The sequence below is a fragment of the Rhinolophus sinicus genome, chromosome 2, assembly GCF_057876585.1.
Source record: "Rhinolophus sinicus isolate RSI-liver-muscle chromosome 2, RSI-T2T, whole genome shotgun sequence".
Lineage (NCBI taxonomy): Eukaryota > Metazoa > Chordata > Mammalia > Chiroptera > Rhinolophidae > Rhinolophus > Rhinolophus sinicus.
Window position 1 is genome coordinate 124,568,888 of NC_142502.1, and position 17,898 is coordinate 124,586,785.

Genomic DNA, 17,898 nt, shown 5'->3' on the forward strand with positions numbered 1-17,898 from the left:
ACAGGCTAATTGATATAAACAAGAGTTAAAGTCCTATGGAATATTTCTGTATATCAATTAGCCTGTGGTAAAACTGGTTTCGTTATATATAGTATTGCTTAAAGTCACAGTTTCCAAGAACCTATCAATGAGATCAAGTGAGGATTTACTGTACAAGTGTCAAATTTAGGAAATTTGACATTAGGACTGTATTGGCTACTCTATAGTCTAGATTCTGTTATTTTTTCCAGTAATGTTCTCTATAGCATTTATTTTTTCTGGTCCAGGATCCAATCCATCATTTTGCTTTGCATTTAGTTGTCATGTTTCCTTTAATCTCTTAATCTCAGGCAATTCCTAAAGCCTTTGTCTTTGATGACCTTGACATTGTTTAAATGCAAGCCTTTTATTTTGCACGTTGTTCCTCAATTTGAATGCGTGTGATGTTTCCTTGAGATTAGATTCAGTTTATGCATTTGGGCAGCAATAGCACATAAATGAGGGGTGTGCTCTGTGCATCACATCCGGAAACACATGATGTCTCTTCCATTATTACTTTGATTATTTGATTAAGATGACATCTGCCAGATTTCTCCACAGTAAAATTAGCATTTTCTCTTTGTAAATTAATAAGTATTTTGTAGGGAGATACTTTGAGATGATGTACATACCCTGTTCCTTATCACACGTTCACCTGCTAATTCTAGCATCCATTTTTGATTCTTGCCTTACTTAGTTATTGCTATGGTAGTTGCAAAATGGTGATTTCCAACATTCACCATTCCTTCTATGTTTATTATTTGGCATACATAAGAAACACATTTCCCTCATCTGTTAACTTTTATTTAGTATTGATGTGACTCATGGATTCTTATTTTATTGAATAGGTTATAATCTGCTACCATCAGTATTTGTTTTGGAACTTATATGGTCCTGAATTTGGTTAGTGGAAGCCTCTCCTTCCTGTGCACTTTTGACAAGTCCTGTCTTTTTTTTAAAGTAACATTTTCTTACTTGACACAAAATGCTCTAGGTTCATCTTAAAGTTATTTCTCCGCAATTCCTTTTAGGGTGGATGGTGTTTAGAAACCACCGTGTGGGCAACGTGTAAGAGTTAAGGAGAGGATTTTCACTTGCTCACAAAGAGGGAGCTCCAAGGACAGTTCACTCAGCTAATTTAGGACACAGTCTGCTTGACATAATCAGCCCTGATCTACTCTGTCTGGCCCTGGCCGTTCACATTGCTTTAATTTCTGTAGCCTTACAGTATGTTTTGATATCTTTGTGGCTCTTTAAAAACTTTCTGTCTTCTAGATGAATTTTAGAATCAAATGTCAAAAGTCAAGTCCCAGAAAAATTTCTTTGTTATTTTGAAAGGTATTGAATTGAATTTGTTATTTAGCTTAGGGCAGAATTTATCCTTTTTACAAAATTGAGTCTTCCTCTTAAGATCAAGAGATGACTTCATTTATTCTTCCATTATAGGCTTCAGTAAAGGGCTTGTAGTTTTCATACATAAATCCCGTGTGTCTCTTGTTATAATTGTTACTGTTTTTGTTGTACAGTTGACCCTGCAGGAGTCCACTTACATGCAGATTTTTTTTCAATAAATGTAGTAAATATGTTTCCTTATGCTTTTCTTGATGACATTTTCTTTTCTCTAGTTTTTTGTAAGAATACAATACATAACATACAAAATGTGTGCTAACCGACCGCTTGTGTTATCGGTAAGGCGTCCTGTCAGTGGTGAGCTACTAGTAGTGTTGGCCCCTGCATCTGTGGATTCCCAACCGCGGATCAAGAATACTATTTCAGTTTTTGGGCAGTCAAGAGTTACATCGAGTTTCCACTGTGTGGGGGGTCAGCACCGCTAACCCCCATATTGTTCAAGGATAAACTGTAATTGTTGATAGTTTTGTGTTTGTGAATAGTATCTTTTAATGATTCTTTTATTATGAATTTACACATATGGAAAAGTGCCTAAACCACAGTGGATAGTAATGAATTTAACCACTGCCAAGGGCAATTAATAGGTGCCTTGCTGGCACCTTGAAGCTCCCTGTATGCTGTTTTCTAATCACAACTCCCGCCCCTGCTCCTGCCCCTGCTCCTTCCTTCCCTCCTAAAACCAGCAAATTAAGGGAAATACAGCTGCTTATGTGGCTTTCATGATTCAATATAGGGAAGTATGGCAGTTAAGTGAGAGAGACTTTATTTCCCTACCACAGAATTCTCAAGAGGTATTTACTGTGTGGGCCTTTATGTAAGGTACAAGGGACAGTATAATTGACTCTTTCTAAGCCTGGTTTTATGAAACATGCAGGTTTATTTTCCATATGTCTGTTTCCTATTGAGTCTATGCTAGAATAAAGCAGAGATTATAATGTTAAAGTTAAAAAAGTCTTTCTAAGGCGTGTTTAATTAGTTGTCAAAATAGTAGCCTTGGATTATCTCACTTGATAAAGAAGTTGAAAACCATTGTTCTGTTTTCTTTTAGTTTAATGAGGTTGTGGTGATTGCTCATGTCACTGTCACAGCCTCAACTGCCTGTTGCTGATCAAGATAAATGAATCGTTTTTCTTCTTCTCCCATCTCTTAGATTTTGGTGTCCAGTTCTGTCCTTGGGCCTCTTCTCACTATGCACTTTGTCTCTGAGCTGTCTCATCCTGTTGTTTCAATGCCTACATTTATCCTTATAAAATCTACTTTGGCTTCCCAGACCAGGTTTTCCTGACCTGTGATTCTGTCAAATTAAAATGAATGACTTTTAACTAGGGTCATCTTACATCTACCCAGTTGAGTTTTTAGGGATTGGGGATTTGACCAAAGTCTGGTCTAGGGAAATCTTTGCAGAATAGAAGTACAGAGGAAACATTCAGCCTATGGAAATTAATGATTATGCTATAAAAGAGGTTATATTCATCATGTTATTGGATATAGTGTCAGTTTCAATGCTTCATCTCTATCTTCTTCATACATATGTAGTCTTTATAGTTGTACCTTTTGAGAAATGATCTTAGTGTTATGCTTGAAGTGTTAATTCTAAAAACTTTGTCTTTTTCTCCCTATCTTTAAAGTACTGAAGTTCTAAGGAAAAGTGCTCACATTGTTACAGATATTAAAAATGCACTTAGTGGTAGCTTTGTTATATAACTTGCCAGGCTCTTTAATATATTCAGTTCTGTATCAGTAAATACAAAAGTGAATATTGGTTTCTGAAAAATGTGACTAAAATTTCTAATCTTACAGTTCAGTTTTGATTATGCTGTTTGGGTTTTTCTTTCTTTCTTTTTTTTTTTTAAGAAATACATTAATAACTTTTGGGTTTGCTTCTAGAAAAACTTATTGCTTATCAACGAGAATTTCTTGCCTTGAAAGAACGTCTTCGAATAGCTGAACATAGAATCTCACAGCGCTCTTCTGAATTAAGTGCTATCGTACAGCAATTCAGGCGTGTAGGAGCAGAAACAAAAGGAAATAAGGACACGTTGAATCAATTTTCAGGTACAAGTGGTATTTTTGGTTTTATGAAAAGATTATATTTTCAAAGGGGTATGTGAAATATTTTATTTGAAAGTTGTGTAGAATAGCTTATCAGCTAGCATTTGCCACCCTTCTCAGAGAAAAAAAATCACAAAACTTTCTATTATAATTATGAAACAATTTTTATTTTATTTTATTTATTTAATTTTTTTTATTTTATTAAATTTATTGGGGTGACAATTGTTAGTAAAATTACATAGATTTCAGGTGTACAATTCTGCTCAACATCACTAATCATCAGAGAAATGCAAATCGAAACAATTTTTATTTATTGCAGCATTTGATTTTAAGAAAGTAATAATGAGTTAAATTTCAGTTGTATAAAGTCCATTGGCAATAACGTTTTTGTTTTTAAAATCATATTCAAAATGAGATTGAAATTTAACTTAGTGTTAATACATGTTTATGTTGTGACTTGTGTGGGCCTCACGTGGACTCGGAGGATCTTTGAGCTATTTGTAGTAATTAGTGCTCTTATATCTGACTTATAAGAAAAAAAAACACAAAGTTTTATAATGGGTATTTTTGGGGATGACCGCGCCTGTCTCGGAGCACTTCTGGGCAGAGTAACAGGAGTGCCAAGCGTCTGCTCTCTGTTTCTATGGTGTTCTTATGCTGATAATTAAAGTGATATATGCATACATAATCAGTTACCTTCAAATTCACATAATCTTTTAAGATTAATATACTTTTTGTTTAGGATCATCTGTTCTAAATTTCACCAATAATTCTTCTTGTCTTATGATTCACTACCTTATTATTAAAGTTTCATGCTCCTTCTTTCCCCTCCTAATTATGAAATTTGTATAATGGAACAGTAACATTTAAAATTATGGAACAGTATAGATAATAAAAATAAATCACCCATAAGCCTCCTGCCAAGTGATTTCTGTTAACACTTTTTTGTTTCTATTTTCCATGAATATTTTCCTTCAACATCGTGATTGTGTGTTGTAGCCTGATTTTTTCACTCTTGAAATTATTCTATTAGCATTTACTACATCATTGAATAGTCTTCAAAAATACCATTTTTAAAGGCTGTATAATTTGTCAGCTAATTATATACTGTAATACATTAAACATTTTTCTACAATGAGCAAATAGGATTTTTCTGGGTGTTTTTTTTTTTTACTCCAGTTTATAGCTCTGTGATAGACATCTTTGCATATATATCAATCACATTTCTGGCAGCCCTGAAGTTATTTTCATTAGGTTATGACTTTCTTAAAACAGGATCTATGTTTTGATGACTACTGATTTCCAAACACACGGCACAGTGCTTGGAACAAAATAGATAATCACTAAATATTTATTGAATGTGTAAAAATTAAATTCCTAAAAGAGAAATTATTGACTACTAGGACAGAAATGTTTTAGGGCTTTTTATACTTTCTGGATAGCTGAAATATTTACCACATTATCACTAAAATTTAATATTATTATTTAATTTGGTTGCAAAAGCAAACTAAATTAAAAAATGAGATCTCATTCATCAAAGGATGAAATTAGAAAAGACAATTCTTTAGTTCTGTTTTTCATAAATTTTACTGCTATATTTATGAATACCTGCAACATCTATAAGTAAGGTTTTCTCGTGGATTAATTATACTTCTATGTTTCAGATAACACCCTAAAGCTATTAAAGGAATTAACAAGCAAAAAATCTCTTCAAGTGCCAAGTATTTATTATCATTTGCCTCATTTATTGCAAAATGAAGGAAGCCTTCAACCTGCTGTGCAGATTGGTAATGGAAGAACAGGAGGTATGTTTATTCTATTATTGTGGTTGTACTGCTGGTCTTAATTGTGTCTTAGAGTATTACATTGACCATTAGAAGTCTGGCGGGTCAAAGAATAAAAATTCTTTTTTTGTGCATAGTAACTTAGGATTCATTCTAAAGTCCACGTTGAAATGCTTTGGACATTTTTCTCCATATACCAGAGTAATAGAGCTGAAAAGGATCATGAGAAATCTAGTTCAAGCCCCATCAGGCAGAAAAATATTTAAAACTTTGTCATTTTTTTTTAATTTAAAAATTTTGAGAGGGAGAAATGACTTTTTTTCCCTTGTACCTTATTTCAACATTAATTCCTCTTCCAGTCACGTCAAAGTTTTTCTTACAGAGAGAGAAGTATATAGTTACTGTTGTTTAGCCTTTCAAGCAATAATAGAAATACTTTGGTTTGCTTCTTTTTTCTAATGTAACCAAGGGATAATTTATAACATTTTTTTTCTTCTCTCATTAGAGCCACTTGAGCTTCTTGGATTTTCCTTGTGGGACCTGTTTACCATTCTTTTATATGTTTATTCCTCCACTTTGACTTTGTAAATTTTTCTTTGTAAATTTTTCTTTGTATATTTTTAAATATAGAGACCAAAACATTGTTTTGCTCTTCTAATAAGTCTTTTTAACAAATGACAAAACCATGACTTCATAGATACTGAAATTCATTTTTGTGCTAATGTTTTTGAAAAGCTGATTTAGTCTGCTTTTGCTTCAATAGCATTCTTAGGTATTTAACTGGGGTTTTGTTTTGGGGTGGGGGCATCACATTTTCTCATTATATTATTTGATCTGTAAGTATAAGCTAATTATGCACTGTCTTCCAGTGGAGGTGATACCTTAAAGTAACATGTTTAAACTAACTCATTCTTCCATTTCTTTATGATTCAAGAAATATTTCTCTAGAAGATCCTAGATATAAAAAGACTAGCAAGATGTATAGCATACTGTAAAGTATTTTCTTAAGAACACTGATCATTGTTTATTTCTGAAGTTGATGTTATTTCTCTCTCTTTAATAATCAGTTTTAGGGTAAGATGCTTTAGCCATTTAGTGACTTTGTTGGTTTAGTCTATATCTTCATTAATAAGAATACCAAATGGAGAGAAAGTACAAGTATTTTTAAAGTCATTTAAAATATTAGAACCACTAATAGATTCTTTTATAGTAGTCTGTCCTTATTTTATGAATGTGACATTCTCTCTCTTCCCGTTTGAAGATACTTTTCCATCCCATTTGTTTATAACTTTATCCATCATAAGTATAATGAAATCTTGGTCAACCAGTAAACATTCTTATTAAGCTGACAGTATTTTTGAGAGATATAAAAGCAGACAACTTGTAAAATAAGAAAACCTCTCACATTTACTTTAAAATGTTCCTTCCTAAACCCTTAGGCAATGCTCCTTAACATTTGTAGAGTTACAGAACCCTTTGGATAGCCTAGGAAAGCTGTTACCCTTCTACTTTAAAAAATGCGTAGAAAAAGTAATTTTGCATGTAATTTCTTGGTTTTGTGGAATCCCAGTTCTTATACTAAGAACTGCTGTTTTTTAGATCAAAGAAAAACTGCTTCTTGCTAAAAATTCTGCTTTTTAGTAGTCAGGCTGGTTAACTAAGGAACAGCACTCAGACCAGCTAAGTTTAGGCTTCCTAAGGCTTCAGAGGGAGAATAGTGCTCCAGGCAGCTACTCTCCCTCCAGAAAGGGGCTGGAATTCTCACATCCAGAGCAAACACTGCCAACCCACCCCTCCCAAACCATATCCACATGTTCCCATAAAATTTGCAGAGGCAGGTTGCAACAAATAGCCACAGGAGACACACATGGGTAAAAGGGCACCTTGTACAACCAGGGTTACCAAACCAACATCATGAATAACTTCATACTCAAGAAAATGGAATTGGCGCAGCAAGCACAGTATAATTGAAAAAGAAAACATATTTTTAGAGGGATGAGAGAGGATAACTCATAACTATTATAAAAGGGTTAGTTAGAAATCTTTGTGTTTGTATTTCAATGATTATGTTTACAGTTTCTACATAAATGGACTGATTAGCAAAGTAGACACAGCTGAAGATCAAATTAGTGATCAGAGAGATTGAGCTGTGTAGTTCTTCCAGAACGCAGCATAAAAGGCACAAAGAGTTGAAGGCAGATATAAGTTCTAACATCCATCTAATAATAGGAACTTCAGAAGGAAAGAACAAAGAGAGTGAAGAGGGGAAGTAATCAACTACATAATAGAAGAAAATTTTTTTGAGTTGAAGAATCACACAGGTTTTCAGATTAAGGGCCCATTGAGTGCTGAGCAGGATGGCTAAGCAAAGCCCCTCCAAAGGTTACCTGCCAAAATGGCATTACTGATTGGTAGAGGAAAGCAGGCCGTTTTTAAAGTATTTGCTGAAGTAAAAACTCCAGGAGCGCTTAGCCAGGTACTACTTAGCCGGGTACTTAGGTACACAAAATTAGACATGGTTCCCAGTCTTGTGGAGCTTCAATTCAAAGGGGAATGTATTAGTCAAATAATCAAATATATCAATAATGGTACACTTACAACTTTAATTGGTGATATAAAGAATGCTTTGCAAATGTATGAAAGGGATATTTGACTTAATTAAGGATTATGGGCAAGACTTAAAAAATACATTTGACCTGAGATCAGTAGAATATGTAGTTCACTGCTGAAGAACTATACATATGGGTGTATTTGCTTCTTATTTCTGCTATAACAAATTACCACAAACCCAGTTACTTAAAACAACAGAAGTTTATTATTATTTGGGGAGTCAGAAGTCCTGAAATCAGTGTGTTGATGGGTGTGTTCCTTCTGGAAGTTTTAGGTGAGAGACCATTTCCTTGCCTTTTCCAGCTTCTAGAGGTTACCTGCATTAGTTTGTGGCCCCTTCCTTCATTTTCAAAATATAGCATTCTCAAATCTCTCCCTGACGCTTGACTTTCTTGCTTCCATTGTCCCATTTCCTCTCATTCTGACTCTCCTGACTTTCTCTCATAAGAACTTGTTAGCACATTAGGTTCACCTGGGTAATCCAGGATAATCTTCCCAGCTCAAGATTCTTCATCAAATCTGCAAAGCCCCCTTTGCCATGTACGGTAATATATTCCCAAGTTCCAGGAATTAGGGCATAGACATCTTGGGGTGGGGGACATTATTCTGCCTACATGGGAGAAAAGATTATTCCAGAAGATGAGAAGAGCACCACAAAAAACCGTGATGGAAGGGGGCACAGAATGTTCCGTAGATGAAGTGTAGGGGGAGCATGGAACAAGATGAGGCTGGAGGTGTATGAGGCCCGCCCATGCAGAACCTTGCAGACCATTGATAGGATTTGGGCTTTTAAGAGTAGAAAGAAGCCACCGAAGGGTTTTAAGCAGGACTTATTTAGAATGATTTTATAAGATTTAATTTTGCAAAGCTCACTGTTGACGTAGTGAGAAGCAGCATTGAGGATGTGGGAAGAAAGGAGATGTGGAAGGACCCGGTAAGAGGCTGTTGCAGTGACCCACTTGAGAGGTGGCGTGGACCAGGTAGTGCTGATACTAGTAGAGGCGGAAAGAAGGTGACGATTTCAGAGTTGTTTGGAATGTATGGGGACATGTATGGGAGGACATAGTGATGAACTGGTTTTGTGGACTGAGGTAGAGGGAGTAGTTAAGGATAAGTCCTAGGTTTCTGGATCATGTAACTGGGTGGGCGGTGGGTGCTATTCACGGAGATAAAGGACAGTACAACACGTGTTGCAGCATTGGTTTGCAAGACAAGATCAAAATTAAATTTGAATCTGTGAAGGACGGAGGTGATTTTAATGTATCATAGCGGAGTATAGGCAGTTGGATATTGAGATCTGGGACTGAAGGAGAGATCTGAGTTAGATTTAATTTTATGAGTCATCATTTGCAAGTAACTGGTTTTTGACAATACAGAGAAGGATGAGATCACCCAGGACATAAGACTGAGCCTTGAAGGTTCTCCGGCAGTTAATTTTCAGGAGAGGGAAAGATGAAGCCAATGAAGGCAGAGAAGGTACAACTAGACGGGAGAGGGAAATATATTACCATGGAATATAAGGGAAGAAATGGGGAATAAATGACTAATAGCAAATCATAGGAAGCATGATAGGCTAAAAATACTTGACTAGCAATGAATATTGAAAAAGGAAAATAATTCAGCTATAACTGAAGGTAGACTAGTAATTGAAGATTGAGAATGCCAAATTAAGAGTGTTCCTAAGTTTTTCTTGATTTTAAAGGAAATGAATACTAGCGTTTGAAAACTTCCCAGGAAAGTTGTAGAAAACTGACCCAGTAACAGTTGATAGCGCTGTCAAATTATAAACAGCAGGAGGCAGCAGCCTTACCTGCCTTAGATTGCATTTTGGATCATCGGGTACGTGATGGACATGTTATAAATGCAGTTATTACTGGAATAGGAAATATTGGACAGTCAGTGGAACAAATTAGTCCAACCTCCCCCTTGGCTCTATTTCTGTGTGGCTCCTTGGTCCACCTTGCTCCTCTGTAAAAGGGTGATATGGCCATATTGTTGATGTTGCTGATGTATTTATTCTGTACTCTAATCCCTTAGAATACATGCATTATCTAGATAGTAAGCCGTAGAAGGGGCAGGCCCTCAAATCTCAGTGGTGTAAATAAAATAGGCTTATTTATTTACTTTTTTGCTCAGGTACATGTCCATCGGGGTTGGAGGGGGCTTTGGACACCACTGATCACTCAGATCCAGGCTGGCAGAGCAGTCCCCATCTTCAGTGTTACTGGCTGCTCTGCTGAGGAGAAAAGACCGCTATGAAGGGTTTCACACTACAGTTCCTGACTCATTGTTTGTTGTTAGTCACATCCCCTCCCCACGCTCCCCAACCCTAAGGGGACCAGGAAGTGCAATGTTGCCTTGAGCCCACCCACAGGCAAGAAGCATTGTCTTTTTTATGGTAATTTAGTGAAGTTCCTCAAGCATGGGTACTCTAATTCTGTGAATTTAGCTGAAATTGGTGCTTTCATTTTTAGTGCTTTTGGAGTCCTTGAGTACTTTGTTTTAAACTAAAGATTTAAATTTCAACTTCAAAACTATGTATCTGGCGGAAAATAATTCCATCTAAATTCAAAACAAAACAGAAACAAAACAACCCAAGACTGTGGTAGGGAATGGAGAGTTTGCATTATAACTTTATGCCAATTGTGTTTGCGTGCTCTGGGTCAGCATATATTTTGCTTTTCCAGAAACAAAATCTTTGGACTCCATATCAGTTAACGTTTCTTAGGAAGATGTTACACTTTTATTCTGTGTTCTTAATATTTAAAATATTTTTAAATTTAAATTCTGAGGTAGGTTAAAGTATATGGAAATTTGCTTCCAAGGAAACTCATCCTGTCCCTAGGCATCCCAGAATAACATGGTCAAACAGAAATTTTGATATGGAGCCCTTTCCCTCTCATGTGTGTTGTTCTCAGTAAAAGATCCCCCATCCACGTAAGTCACCCTTCAGTCCGTCTTTTCTCGTGTCTCTCCCAGTCTTGAGCCCCATCAGAGAGGGTCTCCAAAATGTGTCCCAAAATCCATCCACTAATCTCCACCTTCAAACACCCGAATTCAAACCATCTTTTCCTTTAATTACTGCAGTAACTTCCTGATTTCCCCAAAATGCTTTTACTCTTAAAACGTTTGTGTCTGTTCTCCACAACATTTGGTAAACTTTTAAAGTTACGATTGGATAATGTCCCTCCTCTGCTTACAACTTTACAATGGCTTTTTCTCTTGCATTCAGAATTAAAACTAAATTTAAGGTTTAATGTGATCTGACCCCTAACTAAGTCTCTGAATCTAGGCTCATGCTGCTTTAGATACATTCTATTCTTGCTTGCCCTTTGCTTTCCTTTGCTTTCCTTTGCTTTCCTTTGCTTTCCTTTGCTTTCCTTTGCTTTCCTTTGCTTTGCTTTGCTTTGCTTTGCTTTCCTTTGCTTTCCTTTGCTTTGCTTTGCTTTCCTTTCCTTTCCTTTCCTTTCCTTTCCTTTCCTTTCCTTTCCTTTCCTTTCCTTTCCTTTCCTTTCCTTTCCTTTCCTTTCCTTTCCTTTCCTTTCCTTCTTCTTCTTTCTCTCTCTCTCTCTCTCTCTCTCTCTCTCTCTCTCTCTCTCTCTCTCTCTCTCTCTCCCTCTCCCCCCCCTCCCTCCCTCTCTCTCTCTCTCCCCCTTCTCCTCACAATTGTTAGTAAAGTTACATAGGTTTCAAGTGTAAAATTCTGTAATACATCATCTATGTATCACATTGTGTGTTCACCACCCAGAGTCAGTTCTCCTTCTATCACAATATATTTGATCCCTTTTACCCTCATCTACTATCCCCCCTCTCCCCTTACCCTCTGGTAACCACTAAACTATTGTCTGTATCTATGAGTTTTTGTTTCTTTGTCTTGTTCCTTTGTTGTTTTCAGTGAAAACATATCAGTGAAATCCCACATATCAGTGAAATACAGTCAAATTTTTCTGTTTGACTTACTTCACTTAGCATAATATTCTCAAGATCCATCGATGTTGTCGCAAATGGCACTATTTCATCTTTCCTTATGGCAGAAAAGTATTCCATTGTGTATATATACCAATGTTCTTGCTATTTCTGTTTCTTTTTTTTTTTTAAATTATATCCCAGTAGAGGAAAAAAATTTTTTTAAATTTTATTGGGGAATATTGGGGAACAGTTTGTTTCTCCAGGGCCCATCAGTTCCAAGTCAAGTTGTTGTTTTCTACCTACCCTGTTTCCCTGAAAATAAGACCTAGCCGGACAATCAGCTTTAATGCATTTTTTGGAGCAAAAATTAATATAAGACCCGGTATTATATTTATATCGTCTTTTATTATATTTTATTATATTTATTATTATATTATATTATATTATATTATATTATATTATATTATATTATATTATATTATATTATATTATTATTATTTTAATTTTATATTATACCCGGTCTTACATTATAGTAAAATAAGACCAGGTCTTATATTAATTTTTGCTCCAAAAGGCACATTAGAGCTGATTGTCTGGCTGGGTCTGATTTTCGGGGAAACACCGTAGTTGTAGAGGGCGCAGCTCAGCTCCAAGACAAGTCGTTGTTTTCAATCTAGTTATGGAGGGCACAGCTTACTGGCCTGTGTGGGAATCGAATCGGTGACCTTGGTGTTATGAGCACTGCGCCAACTGACGCAACCAGCCGCCCATCCAGTCATTCGATTTTAATGTGAGGTTTCATGTCTTTTATTTTTATTGGTTCTTTCACATTATTTCTTATGGCTAAACCATGTGGAAAAGAATTACAGTATTATGGGTATGTCTTTATATCCGTTGATTATTTTTTGTGTGAAATGTATGTTTTGATCCCTCAATTTTTTTATCAGTTTGAGAGAGTATAATATTTTTGAAGTAGTGCTGTTTGTTTATATTGTCTTTGTAAAATCTTTATTATTATTTTGTTTCAGTTTCGATAGTAATGGGAATTCCCACAGTGAAGAGAGAAGTTAAATCTTACCTCATAGAAACTCTTCATTCCCTTATTGATAATCTGTATCCTGAAGAGAAGTTGGACTGTGTGATTGTAGTCTTCATAGGAGAGGTAATTATTTAATTGTTACTTTTTATCATATAATCAGTAAGAGTTGAAACCATAATTGAATGTTTGAATATACTTTTATACATTTTTTAAAATGTGATGAGTAAGTTAGGTAATATATTTCAGCTGATAGTTAAATGTAAGTCTAACTTGTGTTTGCCTTAACTTCTTTCTTGCAGTTATAACCCATGAATAGTATCTGTTTTCAATAGGATAATATGATTCATACATAGATCTTTAAGAACAGTGAGTCTGCATTTCCAGCTGTAAGACCTAAATTTGGAGATTTGCACTGATATTCTTTGAGAGTTTTGAAACCTGAGGAAAGTTCAGCCTATGCTGGGGTTTTACCATCTCTTTATTCTCTTCACCCCTTCTCTGTGCTCCCAAGATGCAGCCGTCATTATTTAAAAAGTCAAAATATGTGAATGAGGAATATTATATTTCTTATATTTTAGTTTCCTCAGAAGATCTAGGGAAAGAATAAATCTTGGGCAAGTTTTTCATAAATAGTGAAAAAGTATCGTGAAATAATTTTTTCCTTAGTTATTATATAGAATTTCAGAATGTGAAAGGATTTAGAACATCATCTGGTTCTGGCCCACTGATTCTCAGCTTTTCAGTGTTTCCCATATCTTTCTAAATGAAAATGTTCTTAATGTTTTTCTTGATATAAAAGTAAACACATGCATACTGTTCAAAACAATTACAGAAATGTGTAATGAAAAATTACCTGTTATTTCTTCATGTAGATACAACTATTATTGATATTCTGAAATATAGCTTAAGAAATTTTTCTTATGGCTTATACACATATATATAAAGGGATTTGTTATATGTATTATATGTATATTGTGGACATTTTTTCAGTAAATATCACAGCATCATCTTTTATGGCTATAAAATATTCCATTATATGATTTTTTTTTTTTAATGATTTTATTGGGGAAGGGGAACAGGACTCCACTGGGGAACAGTGTGTACTTCCAGGACTTTTTTTCCCAAGTCAACTTCTTGTCCCTCCAATCCCAGCCGTGGAGGGTGCCGTTCAGCTTCAAGTTGTCCTTTCAGTGTTAGTTGTGGAGGGCGAGCCCAGCTCCAGGCCCAGCTGCCATTGCTAGCTGCAGGGGGCGCAGCCCACCATTCCTTGCGACAACCTTGTGGTTGAGAGGACACGCTCCAACCAACTGAGCCATCCGGGAGCTCAGCAGCAGCTCAGCTGAAGGTGCCATGTTCAATTTTTAGTTGCAGGGGTCACTGCCCACCATCCCTTGCAGGAGCTGAGAAATCGAACTGGCAACCTTGTGGTTGAGAGCCCACTGGCCTATGGGGGAATCAAACCTGCAGCCCTCGGAGCTAGGATCACGGAGCTCTAACCGCCCGAGCCACCGGGCTGGCCCCCCATTATATGATTTTAACATTTAATTAATTTCTGATTGATAGACATTTAGACTTTTTCCAAGTTTTTGCTATTATTTCCAACGTGGCATTGAGCATTACTATATATGAGGTTTGGTGTCCTTTGTATGGTTACTGAGGTGGGCTCAATTCCTAAGCGTGGAATTGCTGGGTCCAAGTCCACAAACATTAACATGTTCACACGTGGCCACAGTACCCTGCAGGACTGGAGCCAGTTTATTCTTCCAGCATCTGGGAGAGAGCCCGTTGCCCTGTGGTCTGCTAGTTAATAGCAGTCTTTAAACTTCTTTGTCAGTTTGATGGGTAAAAAATAATACATTTGCATTTGTCTAACTTGGATTTCTTTACTGAGTGGGATTAAATATTGGCTTACAGGGTTTTGTTGACCATTTGTGTTTATAATTATTTTTATAACCTTTGCTCATTTTTTATTTGTAACTTTTAAATGTGACAGTGATTTTTTTAATTGGTTTTTTTTTATATTGAGGAATATTTGGGAACATTGTGTTTTTCCAGGACTCATCAGCTCCAAGTCAAGTCATCGTTTTCCTATCTAGTTGTGGAGGGTGCAGCTCAGCTCCAAGTCAAGTCGTTGTTTCCCAATCTAGTTATGGAGGGCATGGCTCCCTGGTCCATGTGGGAATCGAACCGTTGACCTTGGTATTATGAGCACTGCACTCTAACCAACTGAGCCAACCAGCGGCCCCTTATTAGATGTAGTTTTGTTATTTGTTCCTTTCTGGTGATTTCTTCCTTGGGGGTATGTTGGTCATATATGATGAGACATTTATATTATAGAACATGCAAGGTTTTGGACAGTTGCCTGCTGATACATTATTTGAAAGTTCATTAACTCCATTCTGGAACTGCAGAGGGACTTGAGAGGAGTGAATTCCAGTTGTTCTGAAGCTTCCATGAGATGATCAAAGTGTGGTGTTCACATTTTAAGATTGTATCATTTTTGTGTTTGCCTTAGAATCTAATTATAGTTTTAGTATTCTAATGATCCTTTGTTGTCTGCATGCCTCCTTGTTTTTTATGTTATATGTTTTATGCTATTTATTGTAGTATTTCTTACATCATTATTTATCTTAATTCTATCATTCATGATCATTTCTGATAAACATTTTTCTACATTGTACTCTGGATTGTAGCAAAAGTTCTTTCTTCTGTCCCATTCTTATATTTGGAGAAACCCCTATTTTATGAATTTTGATGACAAGAAGTGCCTCTCTCCCACTATGGAAACTAAAAATGTCAGATTGTTTGCTTACTAGTTCAAGCATGTGACATGGGCTTGGTCACTTGCATATTCTTAGCCTGGACATTGAGTGGAGCTTCATTGTTTTGAGAAGACACAGAAAACCCAAAGGAATAAACCAATACAAATTATATTAGAAATAATGGGAATTTATCAAAGTGGCTGGATATAAGATCAATTTATGTTTTCATATGCCAGTAACAAAAACTAAGAAGGTATATATAGAAGAAATATTTTTCTAAAGAAGTAAGGATGTGGACAGTCCGATAGACAGTGGTGATCACGGTGGTGGTGTCGTCTTTCCAGGGGCCGCAGGGGCAGGGTCCACAGGCATTGAGGACTGATGGTAAGGGCTTTGCAAGCTGTGGATTGGGAGCGTTCTGTGATTTTTGACTGTGGTCCAGCCTAATTTCTGCCACCTTCCTAGCCTCGTTCCTCAGCCTTACGGGAGGTTCTATGAGTTTTACCCATCATCTTTCAGTGCGTTGCTTTCCTGACTATTCTGCCAGAGTCAGTTTCTGTTGGTTGCAAGTAAGATCCTGACTGATGCAGGTTGTATCTTGTTCAAAAGTACCTCAGTTGTGATATAACTGCCACCTAAACGGAACAGGCAATCAACAGGGATGCCCAGGGGTTGGTGGCTAAATACTATTCCAAGTGAAAGAAAAAGACAAAATGAGTGTTTGAGGCAGGTTTCAGGCAGCACATTGCCTAAATCATAGCAACTGGATTCTGTTGATGATCACCAAAAAGATTGCTGAGAATTTGGAAAGAGAATTTTAGATATACCTTTTTTATCTTTCTAATTATTCACATTGTCTCTGTAATTTGCTTAGACACATTCCAAACTGAAGAATTCAAGTTAAGATTCTATAATGAAATAACAAATTTATCATGTTGGAAAAGCACCTAAGGCAATCTCTGAAAAACCGAGTTTAGAGAATTTCCAGTTCATAATGTTTAGCATATAGCATTAAAACAGTTTTCTTTTTTATTTAGTTTTCTGATTTTACTAATGTACACATTTTAGTTTGTGTTTTATGGTCAGAGTACCTGAGGCCCTTACTATGCCATTTTAAAATTCTTTTTTTAAAGTTAGCTGGCCTATGGGCAGAAATTTGCAAAGTAGTTACATTTATAAATGAATACAGAAATTGAATAACCAGAGAGAATTGATCAAATTGCTGTGGGGTTTTGTTTATTTTTATTTTTATTTTCTATTACATATTTTATTTACTAGGAAACATTGTTGCCTATTTACTTAAGTTAATGTTTTGGACAGGTAGTATGATCACATGCCTTAAAAATTATAAACATGTGTGTCATAAACCTTGAAGAGTTTCCCTTTTAGTGCTGTCCTGTGGCCACTGATTTTCCTTTCAACGGGCAACAATTGTTAATGGTCGTTGTACCCATTCAGAGATATTTAATGGGTATATATGTGGACATGTTTTTTTTCTTTCTATTTATATATAGATGGTATAATATTAACTTTTTACATTAGAATATAAAGAGCTATTTATGTTTCTTGTCACTTTTGATAAAATATTTCCTTAGAAAATTGTCCATTTTATCCAAGTTTTAAAATTTGCTTTATACAGAGTGGAGCAACATAGACTATTGTTCTTTTTGTGGTTCTTTTCCCTTGATTTCTTCGTGTACATGTGTGTATTTGTACCCCTCTCCCTTTTTGATTGGTTATTATTTATGTTTTTATTTATTCCAAAATAATAAGCTAGGAGACCTGTTTTTATTTATTATTCCCAAAACCATCTTTTGGGTTTATTATTTCTCTCTTTTTTCCCCCTAATTCATTAATGTTGGCTTTTAACATTATTAATTTTTTCTGCTTTTGTTAGTTCCATTTTATACTTTACAAACATCTTGTCCAAGATACTAAATTGATTTATTTTCATTATTTCTTTTTGTTAATATAGAATTAATACTGGTTTTCTTCTGAGCATTGTTAGCTGCATTCCGTAGGTGTGTATCTGATTCTCATTGATTGTGTATAATTTCAATGCTGTGTTCCTGGGTGAACGCTGCATAAGTGTTTTAGTCTTTTCTAATTAGACAGTTTAATGTGCTTTCAGCCACGGTTCAGTTGTCTGAATGCTTTGGAACTTTTTTACCCCCCCATAGCACCTAAGGAGTACAGTAGTCTCAGAAATAAATGTTAGCCTTCTCTATAGTTGTGTTTTCGCCAGCTCCCAATTACCTGTTAGTCTTCTTTTTTAATAAAGGCAAAAGTATAGATTTCATTCTAAGTACTCTTT

General features: G+C 35.7%; 1 protein-coding gene across 3 annotated transcripts in view; it reads left to right on the forward strand.

The window, feature by feature from the left end:
- Positions 1 to 17,898, forward strand: part of MGAT4A (alpha-1,3-mannosyl-glycoprotein 4-beta-N-acetylglucosaminyltransferase A) — a 95,813-nt gene that overhangs the window by 33,440 nt on the left and 44,475 nt on the right. For all 3 annotated transcript variants that reach the window (XM_074332346.2, XM_074332347.2, XM_019753866.3), the window contains exons 3-5: positions 3,316 to 3,483; positions 5,145 to 5,285; positions 12,812 to 12,945. In XM_074332346.2, the coding sequence (XP_074188447.1) occupies positions 3,316 to 3,483; positions 5,145 to 5,285; positions 12,812 to 12,945 (443 nt within the window). The remainder of the gene's footprint in view (positions 1 to 3,315; positions 3,484 to 5,144; positions 5,286 to 12,811; positions 12,946 to 17,898) is intronic.